Source organism: Periplaneta americana, chromosome 2 (assembly GCF_040183065.1).
Source record: "Periplaneta americana isolate PAMFEO1 chromosome 2, P.americana_PAMFEO1_priV1, whole genome shotgun sequence".
Lineage (NCBI taxonomy): Eukaryota > Metazoa > Arthropoda > Insecta > Blattodea > Blattidae > Periplaneta > Periplaneta americana.
The window spans coordinates 168,791,807-168,807,197 of NC_091118.1; the positions used below are offsets into that span (position 1 = coordinate 168,791,807).

The 15,391-nt window shown below is 37.3% G+C and overlaps 1 protein-coding gene across 1 annotated transcript in view; it reads left to right on the top strand.

Annotated features, from left to right (window-relative positions):
• Nucleotides 1-820: 820 nt before the first annotated feature.
• Dad (Daughters against dpp) overlaps nt 821-15,391 on the top strand; it is a 221,791-nt gene continuing 207,220 nt past the window's right edge. Inside the window, exon 1 of the mRNA XM_069818868.1 lies at nt 821-2,235. Coding sequence (XP_069674969.1) covers nt 1,764-2,235 — 472 coding nt within the window. The 5' untranslated portion in view covers nt 821-1,763. The remainder of the gene's footprint in view (nt 2,236-15,391) is intronic.

Sequence of the window (15,391 nt, forward strand, 5' to 3'; positions counted from 1 at the left end):
ATAAAATCTTGATCTTTGGTTACAGATAACTTGACATGTATTTATATAGTCTAATGGTAGTAGACCTATATGATTTGCAACTAAGGAATAAAACATGCAAAGATGCTAAATCCGCCCGCTACTGATTACTTATTAGATGTGGAACTAAGAAGAAATATAATTATAATTACAAAAGAATCCGAGCTGTGTCTAATTAGATAATTATATTTGAGTATTGTAATATGTAACATATTTGTTAGTGAGAGTTTTGTTTCTGTTTCATACATTTGTTGTGCAATTCATGAGAGAAGTCCTACACAACGGGACGCGTTGTGTCAGTCTCTCATGACGATAAGAGGAGGATTTTTTTTATACATCTGCATTCTTCAACGACTTACTAAATCCAGTACAGACCCACGTCTACTCTTTATGACAGCATAATTACCTCTCCTTAAGGTCTGTAGTGGAACTACAGTCCCCAGTTACCTGAATAAAAGAAATTTTCTTTTCTTTTGAGAGCGGTCGCTTCCTTCCTTCCCTAACGTATATGTTAAACAGCTTCATTCTTCCAGCAATGATACAAATAGAGGCGAGAGAGAGAGAGAGAGACCGATTTAAAAGGGAATTTGTCATTTCAGCCTTTGTATAAGCAATGGAATTCTGAAGAAAATGTCACTCAAATGTTCCTTATGTCCATCATGCATTGAAGCTTCCGACTTCCCCTCGGGCTCGGGTGAGTTCAAAATGATGGCGCCTCTGGTGGCCTGTCTGGGAACTCTCATCGTTCTGTCTCGTTCTGAATCGCGCGCTCTCTCTAAGCACTCGTACCTAGTTCCTATTGTGAATTGAAACGGACGGAGGCAGCACAGTTGCTCCATGACTGTTGTCGTGTGAACTCGATCACCGTTCTGTCCGCTAATTCTTCGTTCGTGTTAATCATCTGTTGTGGTAATCGTGTAACTTGGTGAGTTCGGACACCGGTAGTGATGTTTATATCGGTTAAAATATATTTTCGATAACGAAGGAAGATGTATGACGATACATTGATTTTGACTGTACAAACACAAGGCAATCAGGAAAGCAACACAGACAGCGAAATACTATAAAATGATATTCTGATGATACAGTAAAGGAATGTAAACATGCTTTAGCTCGATACTAGATTATGTTGTAATTGTTACAATTTAGGTTACGATTGTTGGCCTTCAATTTCGTTTACATTTTGTGGTGTGTAGTGTATTGTGAATGTGAAGAAGATCGGAAAGAAGCGTATCACATGTGATAGATATCCAGTGTCGAGTGAGATGTGATGAGGAAGGATTTATTTTTGTTATACGTCTCCGGCTAATTGAAATTCGAATCGTGTGGTTGTCGGTATCTGTACAAAACAGATCTGAGAAGAATGTTTTGTGCCCATGCGAATTCGAATTTTCAGACTATTTATAGGGGACCTTAAAAGCATAAACGACTTCAAAATTTGACAACCAAAAATGATACATGAAAACAGATATTCGGCGGGAAATGTCTGTTGATAGAGGACCAAGTATTTGTAAAATCGTTTTATGTAGAATTAAATTTTCTATTCACTCAGTGTGGTATAATTAAGTAAATAATTTACAAAAAATCAGATCGTCCATGTGTGGCGATTGAGAGCGTCGTCTTGGTTTTTTTTTAATCTATTCATTGTGACCCCCCTTGTGTATGAAGTACCTATAGTGGCTCCCAAATGCCCCCCCGTAGCAGACGAAGCGACAGAACCCTGGAAGACGCCGTTGTGTCCTTTCATGTTCATGTTCCGGACCAAACGGAACACGTTAGCTAAACGCCTGTGGAAGGCACGTGTGGTGAAAAGAGAGCATGAAGCCTCAGGTGAAACAGAAACCTTTTCATCGTCTTCCTCTACTTCTTATTGCTGCTGTTGTTGCAGCAACAGACATACGAATTCTTGTTCCCAACAGCAACAGTGTTATAGTGCTGAAATGGTTCGTAGCGACTTGCTGAAACGGCTCAAAGAGAGTCAGTTAGAGCTGCTGTTGGCAGCTGTGGAGAGCCGCGGCGCGGATCTGTCTGCATGTGTGCTCTTACCCCGCGATCAACCTCCGTTGCTGGACCCTCGTTTGCTCTGTTGCCAGCTTTGGCGGTGGCCAGATCTCAGGCAAGCCGCCGAGCTCAAGCGCCTACCTGTGTGCAGATCTTCCAAAGACCCCGTGTATATATGCTGCAATCCGTACCACTGGAGCAGGCTCTGCAAACCTGGTAAGGACACTCCCCCATGTGTATATTAATTCCCCTTGATCCCAGCTCTCAATGCAGCCGTTTAACCCTTCAGTCCAGCCTGACGTAAAGTCAGCTGACCGGTTCTTACACGGGATTCAAAACGTGAATAGTTTATTCAAATATTAATGGTGACAATAGTCACTCTAAGAGGCAGTTGTCACCATAGTGTTTTCTTAGCTATTCGCATCCACCTTATATTCGCCAAACCATGTAACTGCTCAGTTTAGTTTAAAGTGTCATTTAATAATTACCGCCTACCACTCTAGTGGTGCTGTCAGTGATATCACTGCTCGTTCTGTCTCCACACAGCCACGAGAACAATCTTATTCTGTGGACGGATTGTGGGTTGAAGGGTTGAATATTTATCATATACAGTAGATCAGTAACTGCAGCCTACTTTTTATTGCATGTTAGTTTTTATTAACTACAATTAACCTACAGTATGCAACTCTTAAATTTAAAAATCCTATTGTGGTTAAAAATATACTTTATTAGGTTTATAGCCTGGCAACTACAGTATATAGGCCTATTGAGTAAACTTGTATTTGCTTTTCTGGTTTCCAAGTCTTTCATTGTTATGCAGATTAGTTGGAAAGCCGGCATTTCAAAGCATTTAAAAGGCTCTTCCAGCGTAGGTTTCTCGAAGGTCTTTTGTAACCCTCCACTGTGTTTTGAAATCTCATTTTAAATCGCTTTTGTTTAATTACACAAATGAAATTGCCTTTAATTGTTTAGAAAGAAAGCATGGAATTGTCTGAAGGAACACGAGTGGAAAAGAATGTCATTTGATAATATTCTTAGAGGAAATGCTTCTTGGGTTACAACAGAATAGGCCTACGTATTTTTAAGAATTACTATATACATTCATAACTAAATCAGTCATCATTTATTGTAGGATATGCCCTAATATTCAGTTTTCTTATGAAAAATGCTGCCTTAAGGTATGTATTAACGTTTGAAATGGCGTTTTTATGACTAAAATTTTCTTTGTAATAATGTTAGCTGCAAAATCCTAGTACAGAGCATTGTACGCATAAACAGCAATAACTCAGTGAAAGAAATTTCAAAATTGAGTAATTTTTAGAAAATATATGGCATTTTGAAGAAATAGAATAATTTTTAATTAATTATTTTTTTTAAGGAATCAGAAAGTGAAATTGAAGTTTCTGATATATGGTTATGTTAGTCTACTTTCATATGTTGTCTGATAAATATCTTAAAAAGGTTGGTTAAAAAATGTAGATTTTCCTCCAAAACGTTAATACATACCTTAAGAATTTCTTGCTCGAATAGGTGGTGGAAGCATAGAAACCCTTCATTCTCACTCATTTCTGAAACTGAAGAAAATATAATAAAATTTGGCGTGATAAAAGTAAATCATTTATGACAACTTTCATATCAAACACAATTAAAGCCAGTCCAGTATTTCAAAGAAAACAAGAGTTCAGAATCTATTACTGTTTCAATTTTTATAGTTTTATAAAACTAAAAAATGTACATGCAAATATCACCTTGAAAATTTGAAAATATAGCAATAAATAAGTACTACCGGTAGTAAATTAACAAAATTATGTTTCCTGCAAAAGCAAGAATACTGAATATAGAGATACTTATTCCTTAAAAGTTGAGTGCTTTCGTTGTCTAAATTCAGCAAGGAATAACATTTCACGACCAATTCTTGACTATTCTCCCTCAAAATGGTTTAGTATCGTGAAAAACTCGTTTCCAGTCAGACTATGCTATTCGGGTGTAGGTAGATAACAACCGTTCAAAAGTGTGATAATTATTTTGATATGATAGGAGATTGCTTCCTACAACGGTTTAGAATTTCTCACATCTGCTAGTATGCAGAATTTTTCGAAATTGTATTAGTTACTTTTAAGAGAATATTAACCGTTGTGGAACTACTCTAAAAAAACAAACGTGTTGTTCGAGTGTTGGTTTCATAATCAATACCGAGATTCTCTTATTCAGTCTTTCTTTTTAGTTGTGTTCACGTGATGTTTAAAAGAATTAATATCGGCTATGTAAAAAGAAAACTGCATCTTACTATGACATAATAGACTTAGGCCTAATTACATAGTTAACATAGCCCATGATGCAATTATAATAAACGCAGAATATACTTGTATGCAACATTTCAATAAAGTTAAGAATTGATAGTTCATTTAATTTACCAGAATAGCTCTTGGGAAAGAAAAATGCATGAACTTCCGGGTGTAGCTATGAGCATATTGAACTTACGAAACCATCAATAATCTAGAAATTCATGACTAGATTCTCAACTTTGGAAGACATTCAGCATGAGAGACAAAAAGAAAACAAAACACTTACCTGACAAGTGCTCATATCCATATAGTACGAATGTCACGCCCACGTCCACTGGTCGGGAAGCGTAAACAAGTTACCTTGCAGTCGACATGAAAGAGATAGCTGGCCAAATTAAAATTAGTAAACTTGTTATGCAGCACTATAATTAATACACAAAGAATTTCTGTAAATTTTGAACATATAGCTAGTCTACTTTGTTCCTACTCTTGAATATTCGTTTGTGCAGGGGTATAAAAAAGCTGTTTGGTTAACGCGAAGTCTGGGTTAGATGACTGTCACATGTTCGGCAGCGATTCAAGTTTACTACGAAGGAAACGTGCGCGCTACGAAATTCGTTACTTTGTTTCATAGTTTCTAAGCCCTGGTAATTCTGCATGTTAGAATAATAACAATAGTTACAATAGTTAGTAACTAGGCTACATCGTACCCAGGCAGGTGGACCAAGTAACCAACATTTTAGAAATCAGTGCAAAATATCCTTTAATGTATAGGAAGACTGCATTTCGAAATTAATAAAGTAACATAATTGTTATTTTGTAGATCAATTTCTTTTCCCTTGTTTGTGAGAAAATACGCATACTTCACTGTATAGGCCTACACGTGCTTCCATTGCTTCACTTCTCGTGGTATTACCACAGTCTAGTATATACAGTCACGAAGCTTGAGTTGTGAGGGTGCTAGGAACAATAGACTGTGCCGGTACTATTTCGCATTGACTGTAATGAGGCGATATTAGGAGCCTAGTGGTTAACAACTATCTATGGATGCATATTTACTACGTATTGAGCTTCGTGACTATATACTAGACTGTGGTATTAGCAAAAGTTTGAATATAATATATTATGTAATTTTCGCTAGACTCCAGATTATTAGTACAACGTCATTGCTAGTAACCGTGCCTTTCTGACGGTCACAGTGCGAAAATAAACAATTGGTAGGATATTTCTTGAACCAATAATATAATAACTTATGGCGTTTCTTACGGAAACACTTTTACTTTTACATTTTTGTAAAGGAAGAGTATTTTCCCTGAGACAAAATTACGATAGGGCATTGCGACAAGATCTTTGTATTGATCCTTTACACCTCGTAAATAGCCTATTTCCTTTATTTAATGTTGATTTTTGCTATTGCAGTTTCCATCCGCTCCATGTTTTACATCGTTGTGCTTTCTCATTTTATGTATCATGGTTTCGCTTCTTTTTTTTCTCAGCACAGGGCGGCCATTTTCATTAAATTGGTTATTTTACGACGCTTTTTCAACTGCTATGGTTATTATAGCGCCTCAATGAGATGAAGGTGATAATGCTGGCAAAATGAAACCAGAGTCCAACGTCGAAAGTTACCCAGCATTTGTTCTTATTGGGTTGAGGCAACACCCCGGAAAAAACCTCAACTTGTCCCAACCAGGATTTGAACCCTGGTCGGCTCGTTTCACGGTCAGGTATGCTAACCGTTACTTCACAACGGTGGGCGGTGTTCATTAATGTAATCTAGGTATTCTGAAGTTGGTCTGTAATTTTTGTACCGTAATCAGTGCGTGTTTATTATTATTATTATCATCATCATCATCATCACATAATTTCCAATTATTAAAATAACGATATCGAAGATTCATGTGTCTTTGTGTTTATTAAGTCTATCCCCCCCGCCAAAAAAAAATTGTCCTCCATGCCTCGTTTCTCCTTACGATGATATCTGGATATTTTATCAGTTCCAACATTTGTGTTACATATCTTATAAGAGTATAACACGATTTATGTACAACAATTTTTTTAACATTGTGGTGTATATATTAGGCCTACATTTAATTTTTAAATGTCTTAATAATATAGGAATATTTCGATTGAGTTTTTTTAAGTTGCGGGGACGTTGACACTGACGGAACGGATCAAGTGATCTTCTTTGGTTGCTGTGTGGTACGTTACATAACAAATAAAACATGATTGAATAGTGCACGGAAGTAAATTGTATTTCGTCCGTGGACATCTTCCAAACATGTGGAGCTATGCTAACATTTTTTTTTTTCAATATGGTACACACAGCCTACTTTTTTTTCGGAAACGTCACATGATATGGCACCCACTGTGCACGGGTTTGAATCTCTCTTATGTTTAAGGTTTCCTTTCTTAAACAGTTTTCAGTGGTTTCAGAAATTCGGTGTAAGTTAAAGATTGAGTTGTTTTGTTAGAAAATAATTTGAGGGGAGTCTGTTGTTAAAACTGTTCTTGAAGTGTAGATCGGAATTTTTTTTTAGTTGAGTAAAATTCATGTCCTAGTGCCTCCTTTATCAATGCTTAGGTATCAATGCACCAATTTTGAAATAAAGGTTTAAAAAATATTGCAAGAAGTCTAATATCGTCGAAAAATGAAATAGAGACGTTCAGTATGTCTAGTTGTCGACGGGACAGTCTGATAAAAGGACAACTTTTTATTTGTGCCCTAGAATTTGCCGACTTCTAAAAAAAGGAAAGCATTTTTAATCGTTTAAGTTAAACTTACGGTTTGTTCTCCGCAAGGTTCAAGCAGTAGGTTAAAAATGTAAGAAATCCGGATTCGCTTCCCGTTATTGAATTGAAAATTTATCTCCCTCCTGGGAAAACTAGGAGTTCGGCATTAGAACTTGTTTTTTTCCTGTGTACTGTACAGTAGCCCCGGATGTTTTTGGCTAATGGCTTTGACTGCGCTTGAGAAGGAAGTCTATAGCAAATACATGATCAAGAGACAAGTGGCCACCAGCGTAGCTTAGGCGGTAGCGCGTTTGCCTGCTGATCCGGAGTTGCGCTCCCGTTTGGGCTGATTACCTGTTTAGGTTTTTCCGAGTTTTTCCAAACCGTAAGGCGAATATCGAGTAATCTATGCCGAATCCTCGGCCTCATGTCGTCAAATACCATCTTGCTATCACCAATTCCATCGACGCTAAATAACCAAGTAATTGATACAGCGTCGTTAAAAAAGTAAAAAGAAGAAAAAGAGACAAGTGATGTTAAAAGATTGATATTATGCTGAAAGTTCAGTTGTATCAATACTGTAGAAAATAAATCTGACAAAATGTGGCTCTCAGTACGAAGTGTAATGCACATAGGCCCTACAGTGTAAAGTATTTCGTTCTGCTAGTACTTGAGCAACACTTCTCGCTAACGAAGGCAAGACAGATGCATCACATTTTAACATTATAGCTGGGCGTAGATTGGTAACATGTCACATTTTAACTAGATTAATATGAGAGGACCCTACTATGAACTGTGTTTATCATCGATTGAATACTGAAATTCCGACTCTCCGTAAATAATAAACGAGTGCGATAAATCCAAGACAGTGCTTAGGCTATATTTTTCCCACAGGCGTAGTCGATGAGAAAGGTGAAGAATCACGGAGAGATAGTGACAAACACACAGACCTACCACAGTCTAGTATATGTACAGTCACGAAGCTCAATACGTAGTAAATATGCATCCATAGATAGTTGCTAACCACTAGGATCGCTACTATCGCCTCATTACAGACAATGCGAAATTGTACCTGCACAGTCTATTGTTCCTAGTACCCTCATAAACTCAAGCTTCGTGACTGTATATACTAGACTGTGGACCTACTGTATGCTTCAGCAGTCTGACAAAAGGGCCACACAGATGATTTTTTTTTTCCTCCTTATAATTTGAATTGGCAGATGCTTTTCCGTTTGCTTAACCTTTCCTATGCTACTAGTATTTGTGTAAGCCTGCAACTATTCATTGGGGGGATTTCGTCGATCCTCCATTAAACGACTACGTAACATGAGCTACCGCTCCTGCTGTAGCAGTGGCTTGCGTCATGCTACTACATAACTAAAGAGTCCCACTTCTTTTTAATGTCTCGAGTATTGATTCATAATTCTCATAGGAATAAGAGTGGAATGAGCCATCTGGTTCAAACCTTGAAACCTTTAAGGCCCGATTGTATAAACCATTTAATCTTAGATCAGAGGTTAAATTGATCCTCGTTCTAGCTGAACTTGGAATTTTGTGTTGTATAAGGTCTAATCTGAGATTAATTTATATTAAACTAAAGTCAACTTTGACTGAAGAAATTTCTCCGATTAAGTTAGATGATCCAAGTTCAGTTATTTCTTTTCTGTTTGAAATATACAAGTGACAGATTGTGCAAATAAAATATCCATTATTATTAATATTAATAGATATGGTAGGTACATTTATATATATATTTCTTTCAATTTCTTACCTTAATACACAAACAATCTTATATTTTATAAGGCTCTATCGTGTTCAGCAGTATCAGATAGGCCTAACATAACCAATAATTATATTATGTTTGTAACAACCATTAATTATTAATGGATATGATAGGTACATTCATAAATTTTCAATTAACTGTATTACTAAACGAAAATTGTCGTTTTATAAAGCTTTATTATGTTTAGCTTTATTATGATAACAACTTGGAGAACAGTCAACCTTCTTCTTATTGTCCGCCATTATTTACATTGCACAAAAAAACCAGTGTCTCCAAGAGAGTGTACGGAAAGTCGCCAAAAAGTAGTTGTAAAGTCGCTAGATTTCTCATTATCAACAAAGAAAGATTAAATTTTGTCACTATGAGGTGCTAAAAAGGTCACTAAATCCCTATTTAAGCAACATAAAAGTTAAAAGAAACACTGAACAAACCTGTATAAGATGGTCCGCGCATCACATATTTCATCTGTTTATGCGATGTTGCCAAATCCTTTTCACGTGAACTTAGATTGCATTTGAACCAAGGTGATTTGATCGCAGAAAAGTTTTATACAATAGAAGAAGTGTCTGAACTCGGTTCACTTTTCGATCTTCGATCAAAGTTGATCTTTAGTCTGGGAGTTTTATACAATTGGGCCTAAATAATTTTCATTTAAGTTGAGATGGAAGATCGAGTTGTTCTAGTAGCCTATATCCGCGAGATGGTATTTGGAGTCTCAAATATGAATGAGCAAGAACTTAATACAACATAGCCATTTTCGAAGTCGCGATGTAATCTGACGGTGTACCTAGACATGTGGTAACCTTGTGCTAAAAAAATGCGTCGTGAAACGGTCAAGTGCAGACTTTTATCAGCACTATTCATCTCGAGAGGTTAGCAATATCCCGGCGCCAACCTGTAATCTCGGCGAAGTCCTTTCACATACACTTCACAAGGACGCAGACTTCTGTCGTCTACACGTGAGACGGAACCGTTAATTTTCTAGTCAAATGTTTATGAGAATACCCAAGTGAGGATTGGTTGTCTGGTCTGGGCGTTTTATTGCATTCACTAACCCATTGTAAACGATATGGCAGTGATGTCTTCTTGCGTAATATTTCACTCTGTTGCCGAGTGGGAAAGACGGACGTTTTAAATGTTTTAATGCTGATTGAACTTGTAACTAAGTACCGACATAAAGGAGCTTTCTTGTACGAGTAAATTAAGATATATATATATATATATATATATATATATTTACACTTAACTTCTTCAGACATACGATTTAAGCTCTTCGGAGTTCATTTAAAAACCTGTATCGTACTACATTTATATAGGAATTACATAGGCTACAACTTTTTTTTTTGTGAAAGTGATTTGAAAAAAAAGTACACTCTGCTTCTAAGCTCTAAACCATGCGAGGTGAAGTCAGGGCAGAAGAAGAACATCAAGTAAGAAGAGGTAGATATAGGCTACTTACATTAGTTTATGGCGAAAAGTGTTCAGTTGAGACATAGATTTCTGTGCAGCATTTCGCATTGGGGGATGGAGAATACTAGCTAATCTCCATTCCCTTTTGTTATGTTAGCACTGTATGACTTGTATGTTTCTCATAGTTAAATATGTAGTTGAGATGTCAATAGTCAAGTCCTAGGGGAAAAATTCTCTGTACTAAAGTAGGTTATGTACTGTGCGAACAATACAGTGTGTTCAGAAATTCATACACAAGGACTACTTAGAGATGTTTTAGTAGAGCGCGTCAGCAACCATGACTATTTGCGCCCCTATCTAAAATTCTTTAAAAAATTGCAAACAGTATCATAAATGAAATGTGAGCAGAAACTAAAGAACTATGTTACACTAGCCTACTTCATATAACTCCTGGATGAAAATGGAGAAGAAAATGTTATTGACAAAATTTCGTCGGAAGAATTAATTGCACAACTGGGCAACACTGCATAACATACAATATCTTTGTATTAATGTTTTTATTTTTGTCATCAACATTTATACCAGTTATGGTGTACTACCACAATGTCTTTGTAGTCTACTGTAATGTAATATTTACTGTGTTTACCATTGCAAATAATAATAATAATAATAATAATAATAATAATAATAATAATAATAATAAAATCACAAAAAATCGATAAATAATTTAGTACGAAGTTACGAAGGAACATAATGCAACACAGAAATATTAATCAACAGTCTTTATGAAACGTAATGTGTTCAACTTTCGCCATTTGTCCATTTTTTATGGACATCTGGTTCGAAACATCGTAGAGTAAGGGTGATTTTGAAGTGTTGGTGAAATGGTGGTAATAATGATGAGGGGAGACGGGAGAACACCGAGAAAAACTTCTCGTTCCCGCTTTGTCCACCACAAATTCCTTTGTGACCCAGATGAGGATCGAACCCGAGGCGCCACAGTGAAAGGCAAAGAGGATAACTCTTCGGCCACGAGCGACTTGCAACACAGAAATAATTCGTGCATTACAGAAAAGTAATTAAAGTTTTAAAAATTAAATAAAAAAGAGAGAAGTGATTTGAACCATGATTTAATTTCAAAACATCTTACAGATAACTTGAACTGCAATTAGGAGTAATATTTATTTTCAAGATAACAGCCACCGGCATGGCTCAGTCGGTTAAGGATCTCGCCTGCCGATCTGAAGTTGCGCTCGGGCGCGGGTTCGATCCCTGCTTGGGCTGATTACCTGGTTGGGTTTTTTCCGAGGTTTTCCTCAACCGTAAGGTGAATGCCACGTAATCTATGGCGAATCCTCGGCCTCATATCGCCAAATACCATCTCGCTATCACCAATCTCATCGACGCTAAATAACCTCGTAGTTGATACAGCGTCGTTAAATAACTAACTAAAAAAAGGTTTCAAGATACACTGTTGCCACATTGTGCAATTACAAATTCTTCTGGCTAAATTTTGTCTAACATTTTCGTCTCCATTTTCATTCAGAATTCATACTGCAAACCGTGTGCGCGAATTTTGGAACATTCTGTATTCATTAATTGAGATTTGCCTGTTTTTAAAATCGCGTAGGCCTACAGAATCTAACACCCTCATCACGGTGACGTCACAGTCATTAGAAAATACCATGCTGACCGTTGGATCCGAGCTTTGTGGGATCAGTCCCTGCCGAGGCAATGCATTTTAAAGAAGATAAAATCCTGAGCATAACTTTTTCCGGGAGGGAAGTAAACTGGCTCGTGTATTACATTTACTGCACGTGGAAGAACCAAGGGCTTCAGGCAAAAAATTATGTGTTACTTGTCGCTCACGTGGAATTTTGACGCTAAGAAGGCTAACTTCTGAAATAATTGAAATCACTGTTAAGTAGGCTTAAAACGTACTGCTACTGCTACTACTACTACTACTACTACTACTACTAGTCACTACTAATACCACTGCTGTCAGTACTACATTTACCACTACGCTACTGCTGCTGCTACTATTACTGTCACTACTACGTTTACCACTACGCTGCTGCTACTACTACTATTACTACTACTACTACTACTACTACTACTACTACTGTCACCACTAATACCACTGCTGTCAGTACTACATTTACCACTACGCTACTGCTGCTGCTACTATTACTGTCACTACTACGTTTACCACTACGCTGCTGCTACTACTACTATTACTACTACTACTACTACTACTACTGTCACCACTAATACCACTGCTGTCAGTACTACATTTACCACTACGCTACTGCTGCTGCTACTATTACTACTACTACTACTACTACTGTCACCACTAATACCACTGCTGTCACTACTACATTTACCACTACGCTACTGCTACTACTACTGTCACCACTAATATTACTGCTGTCATTACTACGTTTATCACTACGCTGCTACTATTACTACTACGACTACTACTACTACTACTACTACTACTATTACTAGTCACCACTAATACTGCACTGCTGTCACTACGTCTGCCACTACGCTACTACTACTACTACTACTGCCACTACTACTACTACTACTACTGTTGCTGCTACTACTACTATTACTGTCACCACTAATACTGCTATAGCTACTACTGTACGTCTACCACTATGCTACTACTACTGCTACTACTACTTTTGTCACTACTACGTTTACCACTACGCTACTACTACTACCACTGCTTCACTACTACGTTTACTACTACTACTACTACTACTACTACTACTACTACTACTACTGTCACCACTAATACCACTGCTGTCACTACTACATTTACCAATACGCTACTGCTACTACTACTGCTGTCACCACTAATACTACTGCTGTCACTACTACTACTACTACTGTCACCACTAGTACTACTGCTGTCAATACTACATGTCTACTGCTGCTGTCACTACTACGTATACCACTACGCTACTGCTACTACAATCTGAGACATTTTCAGGAAGTCTCCGTTTAGTGTAGTACTCGTACATTGTAGCCTATATGAAATGCTACACTCATTTTCTTACAAATCTACTAGCAATAGCGTATGTATAAATGACAAATATTTTGAAGACATCTTTTTGTTCTGAGGTCATCCACACAAGACATTCAGAAGTGGCGGAATGCAGGACATGTAGGCTATGTACCAACAAGGGACACTAGAAATTGTATAGAAGGGCAGTAAGAATGAGTATCTTCTAGCACTCTATAGATTGAAAGAAGGCCGGCCGATACTTTTCAGCATTCTGTTGCAAATCCTATTAGGCCTACTAGAATTATTATTCTTGCCCAAAGTTACATTTGTCGACAAGGCACAAAGCCGTGTCAGCGTATACAGGACATGGTCACAACTAATCCTCCTCGCTGCTAAAAAGGTTTGTTGACAGATTTACCTTTTGTGCTCGTTCGGTGTACTGCAAGTAAGGTAATTACAGAGGTTTTGCTGTATATGAGCACAGTAAGCTTGTCATTGGGATTAGACGTTTAAAGCTGTAACTGGAATAGGCATTTAAAAGTGTAACTTGAGTGTTTTATACGTATCTGCATCTACGAACAGTGTAGGCGTTTTCAGTGAAATATTCCGTTATTTATTCACTTTTACTTCATGCCGTATCATTGTTAAATGCGCTACATTTATAGACTTCATTTTCCTTATATCTTATACCAGGCACACGACCTTTACTTAAAACGGTCGCATTTTATTACCATGTGTTATGATGAAAGCGGTAACTGCCGCGGAATTAATGTCATTTGAGCTGCAACAATAACTTCGTTGTCGCTTCAAACGTATGGAGCTGTGTTGACACACGATTTAATCGGTAAATTAGACTGCTTACATTAATTTGTTGCGCCCTTCTCGGTGAGTCTTAGAACGTCTATAGCACCGATCCCAAGTGTGTCTTAAATGTGAAAATATACAAGAGAGAAAAAATACGCTTCTCGGTTGGATATATGGTGTGAAACGTATATTGCATATTCTTCTGTCCAAGGGCAGGTCTTTCACTGCAAACCCTGCATTCTCCAATTTTCCCTTTTTTCCGCCTTCCTCTTAAACTCCGCATATGATCCTTCTATCTATGATCTGATTTCTTTTTTCCCGAATTTTTCTCCCGTTCACCATTACTTCCAGTGCATCCTTCAACAGACAGTGTTTTCTTAGCCAGTGATCTAGCCAATTCCTTTTTGTCTTACTCGTCATTTTCTGCATTGTTCTTTCTTCACCCACTCTTTCCAGCACAGCTTTATTTTTTTTTTTTATTTTGTCTGTTCATTTCACACGCTTCATTCTTCTCCATATCCACAATTCAAATGTTTCTAGTCGTTTTTCTTCATTTTGTCGTAATGTGCATGTTTCTGCCCCATACAGTAACGAATTCCGCACAAAGCATTTCACTAGTCTCTTCTTTATTTCTTTTTCCAGAGTTCCATAGAAGATGCTCCTTTTCTATTTAAAAGCTTGCTTTGCCATTACTAGGCTCTCCCTCTTTTTGACTTCCTGGCAGCAGCTCATGTTACTACTTACGTATGGTCCATCCCAAGTATTGTAAGCTGCCCACTTGTTCTACTGCCTCATTTCAAATTCGCACGTTTACCTTCTTTATTTTTTCGATAACCGTGGTCTTCGTCATGTTTGCATTTATCTTCATTCCGTACTGCTGACAGCTGTCATTGAGCTTCAGTAGCATCTTCTTTTTGTTACTGCAATTTATTTTATGCTCGACCATGCCGAAATGTAGTAATTATACACCTGGTAGCAGTCCTTTAATGCATGCCATTAAAGTACACCTACTCATTAAAGTACAGGTGTTCAGCCAATGACAACTCAGCTTACAGGTGTTCAGCCAATGACAAGTCAGCTTTGTACCGTTATAAAACCGCAAGTATCGATTATTCTCGGATATGCAATCGAAAGAGAATTAGCGAAAAGTCACGGAGGCTGGAAATCCAATACTGTCGCAGAAGGTTATGTTCTGTTACTATAATAATTAGCGTTAATTGTAAATAATATTCAAATAAATTTAATTTGTCATCTCGTTTTTCAATGTCCAATTCAATAATCAAGGTTATATCAATTTTTATGGGATTACATCAAGGTCAATGACATTATTGTTCCTCGGAA